This window comes from Alexandromys fortis, unplaced genomic scaffold, assembly GCF_014885135.2.
Source record: "Alexandromys fortis isolate MF-2015 unplaced genomic scaffold, M_Fortis_MF-2015_v1.1 scaffold_5, whole genome shotgun sequence".
In the NCBI taxonomy this organism is placed as follows: domain Eukaryota; kingdom Metazoa; phylum Chordata; class Mammalia; order Rodentia; family Cricetidae; genus Alexandromys; species Alexandromys fortis.
Genome location: NW_026067924.1, coordinates 2,870,879 through 2,890,813, shown reverse-complemented (window position 1 = coordinate 2,890,813; position 19,935 = coordinate 2,870,879). Strand labels below are relative to the sequence as shown.

The 19,935-nt window shown below is 40.1% G+C and overlaps 1 protein-coding gene across 1 annotated transcript in view; it reads right to left on the bottom strand.

Moving 5' to 3' along the window:
- LOC126501615 (uncharacterized) overlaps positions 1-19,935 on the bottom strand; it is a 269,467-nt gene that overhangs the window by 126,801 nt on the left and 122,731 nt on the right. Inside the window, exon 11 of the mRNA XM_050142373.1 lies at positions 5,691-5,773. Coding sequence (XP_049998330.1) covers positions 5,691-5,773 — 83 coding nt within the window. The remainder of the gene's footprint in view (positions 1-5,690; positions 5,774-19,935) is intronic.

The window sequence follows — 19,935 nt, the reverse complement described above, 5'->3', positions numbered from 1 at the left end:
GCACCCACATGACAATTCACAAGCATCCATGACCCTAGTCCTAAGGTATCCCAGGGTCGCAGGCATGCACATAGAGAAAAGACATACATGCAGGAGAGACTTTGATATATAAAATTAATAAGTAAAAATAAAAAGCTAAAATGGATGGCAAGATCTAGTCTCTTAATTCGGCTTATACACTCACCAGTTTTATCTACAAAATAATGCAAGTGTTTTATGCTAGGGAACCATTGCATTGCTTTCTACTTGGTTAACCCATGGATAACTGTCCTGTTTTTTCAGCTAATCTTCTGATAAACATAGGATTCAGTGTATCCCATTGGCTCTTTCACAGAACCTAGCCCAGCAATAAGAACATACTAGATGCTCAAGAAACGGTTATTAGGTCATTTGCTCACATTACATCCAGCAACACGAACAAGCCCCCTGCTTTTAAGTCATAAAGAAAGATATGAATACATTCCAAAACTCAAAAATTTCCCGAGCCCTTTATAGTTTCTTTTAAAAATAAATATTTAAATCTACACACTAAAAATACTTCACACTGATTTTTGAAAAATACGAAATCATGGAAACACATTCATGACCAAAGCAATAAGCGCCCCCTCTGCAAACAACACAAAGAGTTTTATTCTTAGAAAATGTAAGCACATGTAGAGGAAGCCCAGTTGAGAACCTGGGTCTGTACGCCAGTGCCGTGGCATCTAATACTCTCAGGTGTCCTCGAAGCATGAATTTTGATGTTGACTCTATGGATGATAAGGATTCAACTACAATAGTGTCAGCTCTTAAGAGACAGTGGAGATTCTCCGGTCCATTCCAGGTTTAAGTCCTGTCTGGCCTGTGAAGTAGAGGAACATTGTCCTTACAGACTGGAAACCTGGGGTGGGTTTTCCTAACGTAGTCCCTGAGAAGCATTTCTAGCTGTACTTCAGAAAAGAAACCAGTACACAATCTGTTCTAGAATGCCGCAGTATAGATATCTTATGTGTGGCTGTTCATATCCTGACACGCCACAGAAATTAAAGGCAAATATTTGAAGGTAGATTTATAAAGCTCCAATTCTGATAGACTAAATATTTGGTTGACGAGGCTTGATCTTTAGAGCCAGCCTTGGTTAGGAAGGGCTGAGAGACCACTCTCTCATCTGTAGTATAAAGTGAGGGACAGATGTCTTGAGAGGTTTTGGAAAGCTAAATGCATACTACTACTGCTACAGTAAGAATCAAAGCAGACTAGAGAAGATACACATACATGTCCACTCGATGCTTACTGAGTACAGAGGGGCAAGGCCTATGAAGAGAAGGCTTTTAGTAGAGATACTATTTGTCTTACACAGATCAGATCCGGTTTAATTAAAGGCAACTCAGACTTATGCATAATTATATGTATATGAATTTCTTTGTAAGCATAAATCATAGAGGTAAGTATGCATACATAAAGTAATAAATATATCTTAAATATTATATATTACACTGTATATTTATATCTTAGGTGCTGTATCATATATTTTATTATGTATAATATGTATAATTTTTATTTATGTAATTCTTCTTAGAAATAAGGCAGTAGTCCTCAAATGTCTTCCTTTTTTATTTCATTTCATTTTTAATTATGTCTAAATGTGTGTGTCTGCGTGTGAGCGTGAGCAAACTTGAGTGCAGATGTCCACGAAGAAGAGGATTGCTGGATTCCTGGAGCTGGAATCACAGGCAATTGTAAACCACCTGATAGAGGTGCTAGGAATGGAACTTCGATCTTTCGCAAGAGCAGTATGTACTTTTTACCCTTGAGCCATCCCTTCAGCCCCGCCGGTGTTTTAGAATATTAATGTAAACAGAATCTGCACGTATGATATGTGGCATAAGTGATCAGGTGGGTGTTTAGCCCCCTTTCTGGTGCATTTATCATAGGAGTTCAAGAAGCTAGAAGTCAGGCAGGATCTACGCTCCAAGGTCATCTAAGCTCTGAACTCTGTGTCTATTTGTTAAGTCCATAAAAAGCAAAATGCAAAGTTCCTGTATTCCTGTATTCTTGTTCAGATGTTTTTGCCCCTTGATCATAGTTCTTTCCCTAAACCCCTTGGCTTAAAGACAAGGATGAGATCATAGGGATTCCACTGGAGAGAGAGCTGGCATTTGAAAGGCCAGGGACAGTGAAGGGGAGGGCAGCCTTGCTATGTCGGCCCAGTGAAGCTCCACTGTGCAGAAGTCCAGCTTTCCTGACCCCTTGCAGGGACTTTGAGCATGGTCTGTCGGGAAGAGTGCTCACCTGCCAGATGAGGAGCACAGGGATTGTTCTCATCAAAGGAGGTGGCCTCCGAAAGCAGAAATGGTGTCTGAAGGCTGAAACCTGAGGATTACTATGCTTTTGAACTGCCCTGGAAGGATCAGAGGAGAGCTGGGGAAATTTCAGTGCCAGCCAGAGCAGTTTTTTTTTTTTTTTTTTTTTTTTTTTTTTTTAGACAGCAGGAGAGGAAGATTTGACACTAAGAGGCCTGAGTTAATAAGATCATAGAATTGCAAGCCATGGATAACAGCAAATGCCAGGTGCACACAGGAATCAAAGCAAATTAACATGACATGCCATTGTTTCTGTCTTTGTTGCTATTACCACCACCAAAAAAAAATTATAGTAAACGTAGATTCAAATTCTCAGCCTAAATCTGAAAACCAAGTAGCTTCTCCTTTTCAAATCCATACCCATGTGTCAGCCAAAGATATTACCTGAGAGATAAGGGATCTCAGGTTGCATAGTTCAGGGTTAAACTTGACAGACCTCTTCTAGTCCATTGGGTTTCTCTTTCTGCCTCCTGTAGGATAGCCAGCACCCTGACTTTTCAGAACCACAAATTCAGATGGTTCTCTGGTCTTTGATATTTGAAGAACCATTACTTGCCTTCCCAAGGTGATCTTTATCTGCTACAGTCACTCAGTGAGTACCAATTGTAGTTCCAGATACTATAGGAAGATGAAGGCTGCAGGCCTATGTAGGAGTTTGGTTTGTCAGACTAATAACAGTTCATTGTGAAGAGAGTGTTGTGTCTCTGCCTAGGAATTGGGATATCTGTCCTTGATTCCAACACTCAGTAGCTTGCCACTTGAGTATGTTTCAAAATCCGTCTTCATACAGCTCTGTGATGGCTGAGAATATTCCCATCATGCCCTGGGTCTGCTTCAGTGTTTAGACAAAAGTACATGACCCCAGGAAAGAACTTACTGTCCCAAACAACTGACTGAAAGTTCATGAAATATAGTATCGAAAGTAAAATGATGATAGCCATAGTACCACAATGGTGTAATCACAACTGCCTGAGAGGTTGAGGCAGGAGGATTGTAAATCCGAAGGCTGTCTGGGTAACTTAGGGAGGACTTTTCAGAAACAAAGTATAAGAAAGGACTGGACGTAGAGCCGAGCAGCACAGAGCTGAACAGCACAATGCTGATCTGCTGGGAGCAAGGTCCTAGACTTGCTTCCTACTACTGAAGGAACAAGGAGGGAGAGAGAGATAGGAAAGGAAGGAAGAAAATAAGGAAAGAAGGGAAGAAGGAAGGACGGAGAGAGGTAAGGAAGCAAGGGAAGGAGAGACGGAGGGAGGAAGCAAATAAGGAAGGAAGGAAGGAAGGAAGGAAGAAAGAAAGAAACTGCTTAATTAAATATGCAAACTCAGAAAACACAGAAAAACTTTGGAGTTTTTATAGTGAATATATTTGCATCCATCTTTTCTACTTTCTCCCAATTGTGAAGTTTACTGTTAGCACTAAGTATGAGAACCTTAGGAAAGGTGTTAGAAGGTTGATGTCAGACCCATGGTATCCCAGCAGGTCAGAGACATCCCCCCGCAACAACTGTCCCTCATTAAAATCAATCAAAGCTGGGGAGCAGAAAATATGTATCTAATTAAAAGGAGAATGGGATACACATCGTTTTTCCTAAGCATCATCAGATCAATATTGAATCAATACCAACAAGTTCTAGAGCCAGGCAGTCCGGCTTCAGAGCCCAGTGTCAGTCAGTCTTGCTGCGTTCATGTCATTCTGGCTAATTCCCTTCCGTGACGTTTCATTTTCTCACCTGTAGAGCAGGAATCATGATGAGGATGGATCTCCAAGTTTGTCATTATGTGCGTGAGAACTGAAAACCTTTACTGGCGTCTAGCAACGGCAGCAGATTACTTGCGTCTTTGATCCCTCAGCCACCCATCCCTGACAACACAGGCTGCAGCAGAAAAACTACGACAATTTTAAATATTGAAATTGACCATATGGATATTAAAATCTGCCACCTATATGACCAAATGGTGACCTGCTATTTATAGATGAAAGCAAGCAAATATGACATTCAAACTAGTCTTTAGAACAGGCCGCAAACTTGTTTCAATAAAACTATCACTTAACCTTATCTTTTAAACATTTTTTTTTGTTTAGTATGACTGTGTTTGTGTGTGTGGTTGGCGAAAAAATGTGTGCTGTGGTGCGTGTGTGGAAGTCTGAGCACATCTTTGTGAAGTCAGCTCTTTCTAACTTTATGTGGGCTCTGGAGATTAGATCTAGGACACCAGGCTTGCATGGCCAAGAGTTTTGGCCACTGGACCACCTCACTGGCCCCTCCATCATGCTGCTATTAATGGGGCGAACATATTCAAAGATAGGCATCAGCAGATAATTTCAACATTGTGTGAACTACATCTGTGCTGTCCTTCCTCCAACTAAGATGGCCACGTAATCGGCCATAATCAGCTCGTACAGTGTGACCATTAGACATTTGGCCCCCTGTGGATGGGAAGCCCCGTCATGAACAGATTTAATTAGATACAAAGTAGAGAATCATGGTAATTAAGATAATTCAGAACAGTTTTAGACAAATGACAAGACCAGGAAGGAATCTTTTTATTTGAATTTGCTCCTGCCCTCCCCTTACCTCATTCCTTCCCCCACTATCTCTTTCTATTTTTCTGCCATATTTTCCCCAGGCTGACTTTAAACTAGTGATCTTCCCAACTCTGCCTCCTGAGTCCTGAGATTACAGGCATAGGTCACCATGTCCAGCGACTTTAACTTTCTCGCCAAATTTGCTGAATTATGGCCAAAACCACACAGTCTATGTAAAAATAAATTTTTGAAATGTTAGTCTAAAAACTAGATTCCTAACACCAGCAAAGATATCTTGGTCAACATTTTGGAAACCCAGGGTACCTAATTTAAATTAGTTTATTAAGTTGTTGGGCTTTTTATTTTGTGGTTGTTTAGGTCTGAGAGGATAGCACAATGACAGGTTAGCATGTATTTGATCCTGTGTTCCGTACGGCTCCGGCACTGCATACAATAAACAAATTAATAAAATATGAGCTAGCCTTATATACACACACTTCCCGGCAGCACATGCCAAGTAAGTCCCTGAAACACCACACAAACAACACATTTCCTAATTGTCTTCTCAAGACGGAATGTCACTTAGACAGAATAACTTAAACTAGACTTCCCAATACTTAGAGAAGTCTGAATCGGATGTAATAAAAATTTATTGGCTCTGTAGATTCGTCCGACTTTAGCCATGTTAGCATGCCCTGCACTTCAAAACCTGCTTTGAAGAAACAAATTACTTTTGACCTGGAAATACATTTTGAGGAATCAGAGCTAATAACCAGTTGTTGCTGTTTTCATGGTCTCTGTTAGCACACGTCTTCTTACCTTAGCATGTAAGTCATGGATTTCTTTGAAGAGGCTGAGATGGCAGTCCCTAGGGCAGGGATCAGTTTTATTAGAAATGTCCCCTAGAGTTAAAAACAAAAAAGTGGGAAAAATATATTATAGAGATTTTCACTTCAGAGGCGATGTAATCTCGCACCACCAGTATACATGAGCTTATATAAAGCCTGATAAGTTGGAGCTAAAAGAGACCTTTCAAAGGAGGCGCCATGCAGATCCATGTCCCTGGCTTCAAGTCAGTTGCTGTATGAACTTAAAGTAGGGCTGACTCGTAAGTCACACAATGTGAGTTTACCTTACAAGTACAGGTGTCTCCGAGCTGCTTCCCTACCTTCGTCAAGAGAGAATTCTTCGTCCTCAGGTTCATCTCTGGGATTGCATTTCTAAATCATTTTCTCTACCCTCTTCTCAATGGTCTACCAGGAAATGCTGCACCCAGTGCATCTTCCCTAATGCACTTTTCTCACATCCTAAAGGGCTCACTCAGTGTGATGGGTTCTGAGCCTCCATAGTATTGATAGATTGGACTGATAAGGCTCTACAGCGGGGCTGTCTTAAGCTTTGTTAGTGGTATCCCTGGCTTCTACTCACTGGATTCTAGAAATGTTCTCTACGTTCTCATCCCATCCCCTTCCACTGTGACAGCCAGGAGCATCCCCAGACATTGCCAAAACACCTCCTGAGGGACAAAGCCCTTATAAACAGTGTGTTTAGTTTATCTTTGTTTTGCTAATAGTGTCTAGCAACGATTGACTTCGGGTGCTTTCCCAGCAGATCTTTTAAAGCTAAAAACAAGTAATTATCAATAAATAATAAAACTATCCCCAAAGCAGGTGTTAACTACAATGTTCTGTCATCTACGCTGTCTACTTCAGCAAACCCCTGTGCCTGTGAGGATCTTATAACAAATATCCTACTCTAGAAGCTTCTAGAGCTTGGAGTCCCTTGGAACAGCAATAGCTTTGTGGAGGTTGATAGTTCAATAAGTAATAGTGTCATCCACAAGGAGACAGGTATTAAGACTCAAGTCTTGATTCTCACCCTATCCTTTACCTACAAGAGTTGAATTCTGCCATCATCTGCCATTTGGGGTTGCTCTCGCCAGTGTTTTAAAATATGGAATCAAAAGTGCCAAATTTCTAGGAAATGGCTACATACTTCGGGAACCTTTTATCCTTCAGGGGCAACCCAACCAGGCTCATGTGCCTGTTTGTGGTTCCTTATAGGGGAAGATTATTTCACTACATTTTTTACCCCACGCTGGTAGATTATGCCCAGCTATATACAGACCCAGGAAAAGTGAGATCTACTAGGTACCCTTTCTAGATACTGACATTCTAGATACTGAAATAAGATCACATAAACCCTTGGACAAGTTTATTTACTGGAATTCTAAAAACAAGTTTCTTAGCAGCAAAGTTAATATGGTCAAAATCAAGTTACAGAGTGAAGAGAAGAGAAAGATTTGAGAAACAACATGTTTATTAGTTTTGGGTATTACTATTCTAAAATTTATGACTTGCATTCTCGCCATATAGTTTGCACAGGAAACATTTAATAGAAGACATTTTGCTTTTTTTAGTGTTTTTAGGAACCCCATTTGAATTGTGTTGGTTACTATTGCTCGTGCACACATACATACGAACCTTTTAAACTATTATCACAATACAATTCTACAGATTTGATAGATCTGACAGATTCAGAAATTGAGATTTAGCTCAAACATTTTCCTTTGAATCAAAAGCAAATTAGTCAAAACTCTAAAATTTGATCTTAGTTCTATTTAACCTCAAAGTCCACATATTTAATCCCTCTATTGTATCTCACTCGAGAACCCACACTGTGTTTTACATATAACTTTTTAAAGTACTGGACATTTTTTTTTAGCTGCTGGAACAAATTACTGCAAATTTGTGGCTTAAAATGACACCCATATATTAAATCACATTTTGTGTGTGTGTGGCTTGGATGTCTGGGCACAGCCTGGCTCTGTAGCTTTACCCCTGAAAGCCTCACAAGGCTAAGATCAATGCAGCAGCAAAGGCTGTGGTTCTATAGGGACCCCTTGTAGGTTTCCTGGTGTGAACAGAATCCACCGTGTCTCACACATTCCAGGTGCTTCTTTCTACTTTTAAGTCAATAGCATCAAGATACATCTTTTTCCCCCAAGTTTTATCTCAATTGTGTGTGTGTGCCTCTCCATGTACATAAATGAAAATACCAACCGAGGCCAGAAGAGATACAGGTGGTTGTGAGCAGCTGGCATGGGTGCTAGCAACCAAACCCTAGACCTCTGAAAGAGCAGCAAGTGGTCCTAATGCCTGACCCATAAATGAAGACTTAAGTCATGTTTTTTTCTTGCTTTGAATCTCTGACTGTTTTGCTATCAACAGTCTAAGATAGCTTCCTACTTTTTTTTTAGGTTAGGTTCACCCTGAGAACCTCTCTTCTAACTTAAGTTGTAAAGTATAGATGCAGAACATCTTTTGGACAAATAAAAAAAAATCACACACATGCAAAACCATAAAAACAAAATTGGAAACCATGATATACAAGAAAAAACAGTAAAATACACACACACACACACACACACACACACACACACACACACACTTAGACACAGACACCCCAAATAAAGTGATATAAGACAAAAACTGTACGAAAATACCTTCGAGTTCATTTTGTGTTAATCATCTACTGCTGGGCACTGGGCCTGCGCTTAAATGTGATTTATAGCCAGGCAGTGGTGGCACACACCTTTGATCCCAGCACTTAGGAGGCAGAGGCAGGTGGATCTCAGTGCGTTGGAGGCCAGCCTGGTCTACAAAGTGAGTTCCAGGAAAGCCAGGGATGTTACACAGAGAAATCCTGTCTCAAAAAAAAAAAAAAAAAACAAAACCAACGATGCGGTTTATATACTCAGTAACATTCCATACATCAAGACAGGCTGCACAACGATAGCATTAGGAAACATCTCCATCTACAGAAGGACGGAAACTACAGGATACAGCAACAATGCTTGAGATACTTTGGCCATGTTATAATGAACTACAGCAGCTATTTGGAAATAACGCTGCTTGGAGGAGTAGATGGGATAAGGTGAAGAGGAAGGCCCCAAAAGACGCTGGCTAGACAGCATAAAAGAAGACTGAAATGTTGGGGTATGATACTAACACACATTTCTAGGACTGCCCAGGATAGGAACGACCGGAGAACTGCCATACATGGGCTGCCCATGCATGCTCAAGCATCACCACGGAATAAGTGATGATAATGAACTCTCCATTAGGGAAAACTAGTTTTGATTTTGCAAGTAAAATCAGCTGGAGATAGTTTCTGCATTTGAGATGGGGGCTTGTGTCCATTTTCCCCCCTCAGCACTGGGACCCTGTCCGAGTACAAGTCTTCTTCAAGCTTCTACAATCTCTGTGTGCTGTAGGTCAGTTCTGTTCATGTCTGGAAGAATTCTTTCCTTGCTGTCCTCAGTCCCCTTTTGTATACAGAGACTGAACTTTCATTTCCTTGCTAAACAGACCTGAATAATCACACAGAATCTATATTGGTTACAACATTGTTTGGCCAATGACTCAGGGACATTTCTAGCTACCCCTTACATTTTAAATCAACCCATTTCTAGTGGTCTATGTATTGCTACGTGGCCATGGCATTACCTCATTTTCTACATGTCTTCTTTCCTTAGTGGCTGGCTGGCATCTGCCTGACTCTGCCTACTCTCTTTCTATATCTCTCTTTGTATTCCCTTCCTGACTTTACTCTGCTAAGCCATTGGCCAAAACAGCTTTATTCATCAACCAATAAAGAGCAACACATATACAGAAGGACATCCCACATCACTCTCTGGCACTTATAGATCTTTCTACCTCTTCTTCCAGCGTTCCCTGAACTGTGTAGGGAGGAGATGAAGCTATTCCATTTTGGGCTGATTCTATCTACCCCATCCACATTCTCAGCCCACCCAAATTTGTACCAACTTTAATTAACCCTTCAACTTGTATTGCCCAAATGTTCTTGGGAGTTTGATTTTTTCACTAGAGCATGGTAAGGAGGATTTAGACTCTTAGGGAAAGCTGTCTCTCCATCTCCCAGCACCTAACAACTGACAATGACTCCATGGCTACGGTTGTGACTGGGATTTATTCTGATGTGGACTTGAATGGGTTTTATGCATGCTACCCCATGCTCTGTGACTTCATGTCCTTCATTTTGTTGATAGCACTGTTTCCTGTCTAGAATGTGTGGGTTTTTCCTGCTACTTACTGCCAGGATTTTCACTTCGTCCTAGATGTCTGGCATGGCAGCCATGGTGTTATCGATAAATGGTTCCATTTTGTACTTCTGGCTTTCAGTTTAACTGAGGACGTTCAATATTGTGAATTGGTTTTTTTTTAAATATGGGAATTTTTAATAACTATTTTTAAAATAGTTTTTTATTATCAACTCTTTGACAACTTCATATACTATCTTTTATTATCTTCCCTTCCTCACCCCTTCACCCAACTCCTCCTAGATCCAACCCCATCTCCTCCAGTTTCTAAAAGAACACAGAGTACAATTCATCTACTATTAAAGCACATTTTTCTTCCATTGTACTGTCCTTTTCCTCCTATGTCTCTACCATACACAGATACAGCTGTGCATTGTCGCCTTAAGGGTTCTCCCAGTCTCTAGCTTTTTCCCCCACTCTCTCTTTTCTACATTATAGACTGGTTGATCTCTATTGTTCTGGCTCCAAATTCACAATCTCTTCTTTTTGCCATTCTAATGGACTGTTAAACTTATCTAATAAATTTCTTATTGAAGCCTTAGATTTTCAGTTTTGTGTTTGGTTATCTGGCTGTTTGTTGTTATTTTTTTTTGTTTTTATGACTTCCTTTCTATGACAAAATACCTTAATTATTCATTTGTAAAGAACAAATTTCCCTTTGCTTTTTCCTTAATTTTTGAATATATTTGTATTGACTTCTTAAATAATATTCTCTAACAAATTTAATAACAGAACCATATTGGAGTTATATTTATTACATTTTCCATCCTCATAAGTATAGTTTATAATTTCCTATTTCCTAGCATGTCTGTTAACTACAGTTCTCTTTAGAGATAGTGCACAAGATTCTGGACTCTGTGAAGGCTTTAAGGACTCTCCATAAAGGCTTTATTATTTTTTATAACAAGCAGCTCATTTACTTTCTTCCATGTTTAAACATTTTTTCTGCCTTCAATTTATAGTTTATTGTTGTTGTCTGTGAAAAACCCACAAGGTTACTCAGCACTGCCTAATTTGGCTGTAATGTATCTCAAAGGAAAACTTGTGTGCTAATGATCTGCAACGATGGTTCTCAACCTGTGGGTTGTGACACCTTTGCAGTGTGGGGGGGGAAGGGGGATGATCCTTCACAGGGGTCACATATCAGATATCCTACATAGCACATATTTATATTATTATTTATAATAGTAGCAAAATTATAGTTATGAAGTAACAACAATTTTTTTCCTTTTGCAGTTCTACTTATTCACTCATTCAATCATTGGTTTATTTTACCCCCCAGCCACAGTTTCTCCTCACTCCTCTCTTTTAAGTCTTCCCCAGACACTCCTTTGTTCCCACCCCCCAAATCCACACCTCCTTAGTTTCTGTTCAGCAAAGAACAGGTTTCCCATCGATTTCAACAAAACACAACATATCAAGTTACAGTAAGGCTGAGAACTTCCTCATATATTAAGATAGGGCAAGGTGACCCAGTATGAGCAATAGGGTCCCAAATGCCAGAAAAAGAGTTGGAGACAGCCCTTGTTCCCAATGTTAGGAGACCCACAAGAGGACCAAGCTACACACTGTAAAATATAGAAGGGTCTGGAGTGAACACTGGGATACAAGTCCTATGATGTCATAATACCTAGTTAGATACTCCACAGGCCCCACAGGGTTCTGTTAGTGACTGATATTAATGTATCTAATGACAGTGACCACACCACATTGGGCTGCCATTTGTTGGAGATCAGCTTAGACAAAAATACCAGTTACCAGAGGTGGGGGCACAGGAATCTGAAAAATAGTAAAGAGAACAAAGTTACAAGTGAAAATAATAAAACAGAAGCATAGGATAGTATCAGGAAGGAGTTTCAGTGAATACTGAAATTGCCTGAGTTCAATTTTCCATACACATTTATACCCCAATACATTGGGGGGCAACAAAAGACTTCTTTAACATGATACAAAGGACAACTCCAAACAGTTAATTGCTTCAACACTTTGATCCATCAAGCCATTAATCCATTCATTAGCATTCTATTTATTAGGCAATGACCCACTCCAGACCAGGTATCCTGAAAGCAGCCACTCCCAAGGTCAAACCTCTTAATTCAAAAGAAGGAGCAGGAGTATGCTTGCAATCTTGACCATTTATCAGGGTGAAGTGCATCTACCTGTATAGGCCATCTTAATGTCAAAAGAACCAAGCAACCACATCCTGGGTCAGGATGTGTAGCCCTGGTTGCTGTTAACAATTTTGAGCAACCTCAAAGTTTCTGACCTTCAGATAAGGTGAATATGAGCTCACATTTTGGGGCCTCTACACTCTAGAGTGGGAGGTTTCCACAGACCATTTTCAAATGGTCTGCCCAGGTAGTTATCCCTCTCCACACTCTACCCTCTTCCCTGTTCTCCCATCTCCCACCACAATTTAGCTCTGCCTGTTCCGTTAACCCCGTTAGTCTTTTAAACTACTGTGTTCAGATACCTCGCCCTGTGAACCCCTCCAACTATGTCTCTTACCTAACTACTGTCCTTTTTAGGTATTTCAGGAGAAATACACATATCACAAAATTCAAATATACTGTTCAAAAACAGAGAAAACACTCATGCTTTGCCTTACACTGTGGGTTACCACACACAGAATTGTGGTTTCCAGCTCCATCAATTTATGTGCAAATTTCATAGATTTGCTTTGCTTAGGCAGCTAATAATATCCTATTGTTGCAACAACACCATGTTTTTGTTAGACATTCATTGCTAGATGAACATCTAGGCTATTTCCAGGTCCTAGGAATCGTGCATAGAGTGGCAACGAGCATGGACGGTTCTCTGTATGTATGCGTGGTTGCTCATCCGTGTCATTGCCTATAATTCCAAGACTGCTTCTTTCCACAGCATACTCCCTAATCAGACCTCTGATAAGGCTCCACGGCTATCTCAGGAATGAAGTTTTGTTCTACTTGCAAAGAAGGGGATAATTGAATAAACCGGGACACAGGAGGAAAATATGGCCTCAGTTGCTACTTTTGTCATACCGCAATGATGTGGTTCACCTCGGGTAAATAACAAAAGTGTATGGTTGGGGGTCATCACGACATGAGGAACAGTATTAAAGGGCTGCCACTTTAGGAAGGTTGAGAGCACTGGTCTATAGGCGTGTTTAAAACAATCTAGAGCTGATTTGGAGTAATCTTTCCAGGAGGAAGCCTTTATTCATAACATGAAAACTTTGGGTGCCTTGCCTTGAAATGGCTATTCAATTCACAATGATTGATTAGCATAACTTCCGCTGTACTTGACCTCCCCCTGTTACCGCCTAGTATTTCTGCTGTTCTATTTCAGGTCCACGATAGCTGCAGGAAGCGGCGGGTCAGCAACACAGAAGTCTAAGTTAGTCTGAGTCTGACTGTGTCCTGTTCAACTCTCCTCCCCAGGCAGGGAAGGCCTTCATGTCGGCGCCTCCCTGCTACCAGCTCTGATCTGTAGCCCCCCAGTTTTGTCAGCTGCTCTGAAAGACGAGCTCTGTGTCTCAGCTCAGGGGAGCACGACTCCTGTAATGGCACGACGGTGTTTCACAGCTGGAATGCTGTGTCTGTTTAGAGGGACACAGATCACCTGTGAGGACTCAGACACAATGCCTCTGCTCACAGGAGTCACGGTCATGTTTCTTGATCCTAGCACCCCCGGCAGTAGCTTCAATTTTTCTCTCTAGTTTGATGGTGAATTTTATTAGAAGACCTAGTACAGTTCCAGCTACCGGGTGATAATTAAAACCAGAAATGGAAAAATTGTTTAATATCTTAATTAAAAGATTGAAATGAATACATGTCCTTGTCTGAGCTACCTATGGTCCATTTTATGTGTTAATAATACAAATTTAGGTTAATTATTTTGCAAGTCCCCTTTCTTTTATGGAACAGCATTCAACTTAATGATCACACACTCTTACGTTGAGAAAAAAAAAAGATAAAATGTTTACAAGTAACATTAACCCGCAGATGCCTTTAGAGTATGTCAGCTGGTGTCACCCAGACAAAATAAATGGAACAGTCATATTTTTAATAATACATGAGGAACACAAGGAAAACACTTGTCAAAATTGTATAATATCATAGTACCCTCTCTGTATATAAATGCATATGTTTATGAAAGTGCATTTTCTCCCTGTATGCTAATCTTTTTACTTGGCATGTTTTTTAATGGTTTTTCCAAATGACCTTTGCAAAATTAATCAAGGATCTGACACTGTCCTTTGGAGAAATACAAAGAAAGAATGCTGCTCATAATAACTTTTGCATGAAAAACAGCCAGCGAATGACAAAGCAGAGAAAACATTAATACTGGAGAAAATAAATAAATATATAAAAAGAAACCTTGAGAGGGAAGCCCACTGAAAAATGCTCGCTTCTTGTCAGAAACATTTTTATGGGTCTCTGAAATTCCATTTCCCCTTTATTTTCTACCCTATTGTTTTTATTGCTTGAAATCCGACAGATTTTTCAAAACAATTCACTAAGTAAAGCCCACCACGGTTTCTCAAGCTCTCTAATGCCGAGAAGCATCTCAAATTAAAGATTAATAAAACGTACAGAAAGTGTGTGTAAAATATAAATACAAAGGGAAAAAGGCCTGCGATTAGACAAGATGGAGACTAAGCAGAAATTAAATTCGGTTGTATTACATTTCCTATTCTTTTCTTAGAGAAAATTACAGCTGAAGTGAGGCGTTTTTCCCCCTGTAATTTAAACGTGAAGCTGCCAGATGTGTGTCCCATGCTTCAAGAGGGAGGCTTTGCATTATTTAGCATATTAAGAATCACAGAATTTTAAAAAGGGCTCCTTTATTGCCTGGAGGTTCCAATTAAGTAAACCTTAGCCTGGTACATTTAAAACTTGCAGTACATGAGGTCTGCCGCCGTTTCCTTCCACAGTCAGGCCCCATCTAGATAATAAATAAGGCAAATCTTTAAGATGACATAATTTTTCTTTAGCTTGAGGAATTAAACCTATCTATTATTTTACGAAGTTTTTAATAGAGGCCAGCAATCTAGAAGACAACTGAAGGCTCAAAATACTTTTTTTAACCATAGCAACTTGAGCCTCGTATTTATGCCAAGGGACGCAAGCTTGTTTCCTGAAGGCCAATCTGCCCCATCGATCCTATTTCTTCTTCCCCACTCATTCTGTGTCCTCTGTGCCCCTGCCCCAGTTCTATTCTTGTGAGATAAGGCAATCACAAGAAGCAATAAGGTCACTGTTTTGCATCACTACTAAAATTTGGGGTTTGTATAAATGTCTGTCTGTCCATCTGTCATGAACTGTGTGATCCTGCAGCACAAATTAGTTGCCCCTCCAGCAGTTCGTGAAAGGAGTTTTGGCGGTGAGGCTAAAATCCAGAATGAGATGGAGGTTCTGGAGGCACACAACATTCATAAATCATAGCCTTAAATACAGCCATTTTTGCCATTTTAGAAAATGTCAAAGGTGTCAACTCTGCCCAAATATACCGCTTAACAGTGACGATTTTAGTAAATTGACTTGAAATGCATTCAGCTAACTGACAGTCGGAAGCACATAATCTAGTTCACAGGACAAATGAACAGTTTAAAGGCCAGAAATAAACAACAAACTACGAATTCTTAGCAGCGTGTTACAATGACCATGGCAGCCAGCCACAGGCCCAAATCCTGATACTAATGTGTTTACTGGCTTCAAAAATAGTGGCTCCAAATTTTAGAAACATGCTGCTCAAGTCAACAAATGGCTTAACTGGATTCAAAACTGCCGTCAAACATCTACCTGAAAATTTGCACAGCAAATAAATTAGGGTTTTGGTAAACACAAGGAAGAGTTGACAGCACTCTGTGCTGGTAGCGTGATTTGACCCAATAAATGGTAGCTGCGAGGAATCTTCCAATATAAGCATGGCAGCAGGTGGCAAAATGTTAAGAAACAAACAACTTTCTTGTCTTTCAGGAGGAAGATAGGTTTAAGAGTTGGAGCAGGACAAGGTGGCTCAGCAGTTAAGGGATTGCTGCTCTTGCAGAGAACCCAAGTTCCCAGTATGCAACCAACTGTAATTCCAGCTCCAAGGGATCTAATGCCCCCTTGTGGTCTCTGCTAATAGCTACACACTTGGGTGGGCACACCTTCTGCAAAACACACCAACACACACACACACACACACACACACACACTAAATCTTTAAAAAATAAGCTAAATTAAATGTTATGGTGGACTGAGTATTTAATCTATGTTAGTCTCCCTAAGACCCAAAGTGATTAGTAACTGATAGGCTGTATCTAATGTGAAAAGGTCTAATGATTTAATATTCAAAAAATACTTTAATGTAACCAGAAGAAAGAATACAATGAAGCCACCTTAAATTCAACTTGTCTCAATCAACAAGCTCACATTTTCCCACATGGATGGGCACACAAAGCACACTTGAGTGACATTTATGAACATCTGCAGCCAGTCAGGTAAGAAGAACGTATATCGATAAAATTGATTTCAGTTTGTAAAGATATTTGCACATATTATTTATTTAATACAAGTTGCTCATGAACTTTATGGCCAGCAGAGAAAGTCTACAACACACTACAAATATTTGAGTCATTTTCATTCTTAAGATTATAAAATATTCATGCATACATACGTTATCTGTGAAAATACTATCATAATAAAGAAATGTATATACTTTCTTATTCTTTTAAAGAATAACCTTCAAACATTTCCCAATTGCCATACATATGAAGATTCTACCCTTTTATGAAAATTACCATTTTTCTCCCCTTTAGTCTTAAAAATATTAAACTCTCCATTTTACATAGAACAAAAGAATCTAAAAATTTTAATACACTCTTGTGAGCTTTACCTGGTTATCATCATTAATACTTCCCGTGGAAATAGCACATTCAAAACAGTTTGGAATAGAATTATCTTACCTCCTTAAGTTACTGGTGACACTGGAAAACTGGAAAGATTAATCGATAAAGTTGTAGACTGATAGCCCAGTTTAACAAGGTGTTTACCTAGCATTACAGAAGTCTTCCTGAATTACAACAGGGTGGATTCGTGAGCACCTGCCAACACTCAACCTCCTGTGACCAATAGATGAACTTGTATGAGCACAACAAATTTGAATTAGAAAGCGAAACAAAAAGAAGAAAAAGTGTTAGGTAATCATCAGTTAAACGACACTCTTAGAAATAATCTGTAGACCAAAGAGAAAGTCTTCAAGGGTACTTGCCTGCTTCTTTACTCAAGAGAAGTTGCTCTGAGTCCTGGGCAAGGACGACCCAGAAATGAAGATGGAAATCACAAAATCATCCCACACCAGTTCAGAATTTTGAATTATAAAAGGGTTATTTATTTAAGGGAAAAACTTACAGATCACGGTCCTAGATAACAGTCCTCTGCACAAACAGAAACCGAGTCTAGCAGCCGGAAGCAAGAGAGCAGGCACACACTTCACAACTGCTTTTAAAGTACCAGAGATCATGTGCAAGTGGGCTGGTATCTTAATGGCTATTGGCTGGAGGAGCAGAATGTGTTCCCACAGCACAGACTCCTGACTGACACTTTCTTTCCTGCTTCCTGAGGCATTTCTCTCGCTGAAAGACCACACATTTCCAAGTGGCACCAACATAAAGGACCCCACTACAAGTGTCTGACAGGTAGCTCTTAGCATGAGACCAGAGAAAACTTCTACAACCATACACACCAGGTAGGTCACCTATAGAAGCTCTTCATTCTCTTTGCCATCCTCAGAAATTCCCCAGTAGGACACCAAGAAGCAACAATTGAATCACGAAGATTGCAATAATTCAGTATCTTTCAAATTCTAATTGCTTTTCTCAGCCACAAAATCTTATGTGACAACTGCCATTAAATCTTATGTGATAATGGAGAAAAACACTCAGATCAATGGAAAATGAAAGGGGAAAATGTCACTAAAATATCTACCCTTGACATTAAAACATAAAGAGAAGGGAGGTGGAGGTGAAGGAACCATGAGGTACCTGGAAGGAATAAAGAAAAATGGAAGAGCCTCAGACATTAGCATATGTAGAATGCACTAGACTTTCCTTGTGGGTTTCAGAACAAGATTTATAATACCACATGTTACTCAAGAAAATGATTATTTTAAAGAAATGAAGACTAAAAGGCCTGGAATGGAAGCAAGGCATGCCCAACTGATTCAACGTGGTAAAACACAGATATTCAAAACTGATATCACACGAGTACACTCCATGTAGATGCTGGTGACAGTAAATGACCTGTTGGGTGATTTAGTCATTGTACAATCATCATAAAATATACTTGCATAAATTAAGTTAACATTGCATATATTGAGGAGTGAAATCTTGTGGGACCACTGCCCAAAACAGACAGTAGATAAATAAAAAGTTAATTATCCCCTCCTTCATGTCTCCCAGTCCCCTCCATCTTTCATTCATCCCTTTTGGAAGAACAGAGCTAGCCAAAGGAGATGCTACCTTCTGTGGGCTACAACAAGAGCTTCTGTGAAACAAATCATAGCCACTGAAAGGTCCACTTTGTCATGTCTCCGAGGCAGATCCTCATCAGCCAGTCTTGGTTTGGCTCATCATGACTCATAGGTCAGCAAAAGTAGACTGAAAGTATATTTTATCCCTACAGCTCCTCATTTCAACTTTTGTCTGTGTTCAGCTATCAGCACTCCTGGGAACCTCAGATTAAATAGTGGGGACAGAGATGAGTGAGTCCCATCAAAGCACCACGATAACTCTCCCTGCCTAAACCGCTGCTCCCGAGGCTATTTCAAAGTGCTCTCATTTTCTTATACTGATAGGTCCATCTCAGTGGCTCGTGTTCAGCCAAGAACCACAGCCTAGTGATCTATTGCCTTTATCTACTTGTATGTTACTGCTTTAGACATTCATGTAATTCTGAAGCACAGACTAAATGAGAGAAATTGACAGAAGACAAATGAGAGTATGTCTTTATGAATGATTATTGAATATATATTAATGTATATGTATATATACACCATGCTTGTACAGTGAGCACACTCATCTGAAAAGATTAAGGAATATATACATATCCATAAAACAGAATCAGAGAGTGGAACAGGAAAAGTAAAATATTGTCCCTTAATTAAAGAGTGCTCTTAGACAAATACATATCCTGGAAAATGTTTCCAAATATTTAAAAATGTACCACATAACAAACCTTCGGTAAGTGACCAGCACTAAAAGCAATACACTCTCCCACACTGCCCAGATGTGTCGGGGGCTCAACCATCTTGGTCCATACAAACACACTCTACCATTCCCACAATGACAAAATTGTCTAGCAGTCCATCTCTCAGAACATAATCCTGTTGTTAAATGATGCATGCCCGTGCTTTCAAAACTGAGTTCCTCCGTCATTCCTGAAACACAGATGATCTGGAGTTTGGGGATGGACTATGGCCATGCCCGAAAAAGGAATGTCAAAGTAGTGTGGTTGACAATCCAGCCCTCAGCCCTGGTGTTCCTTTGCCGGACTGATTGATCAGCAGGGAGGATGCTTGAGGCCACACAAAACACTGAGCATAGAAACAGGTCTGAAGTCTCAAGCTGTGTTACGCAGTGACTTTAACCCCCACTCTGTAATTGAAAACACACACCCCATGTCTTAAAGTAGGGGAACAGACGTCTATCTGCATCTCTTCCTCCGACTTTGGTTTTCATAATTTGCATGCGACACATCTGTTTTTATTGCCACTTCTACTTTTCAGATGAAACACGGGGAGGAAGGAGGGGTCCTACGGTAGCTCCCCTACAAAGTTTCGACTCCTTGAACAGCAGCAGATCTGTGGGCACTGCTCACAGGAAAGAATACAGCACAGTCTAACCTGCTGGAAACGTTTTAAGGCCTTCCCATCTCTCTGTCCCTCACATCTTTTTGACACGCCCTCTTCCCTCTG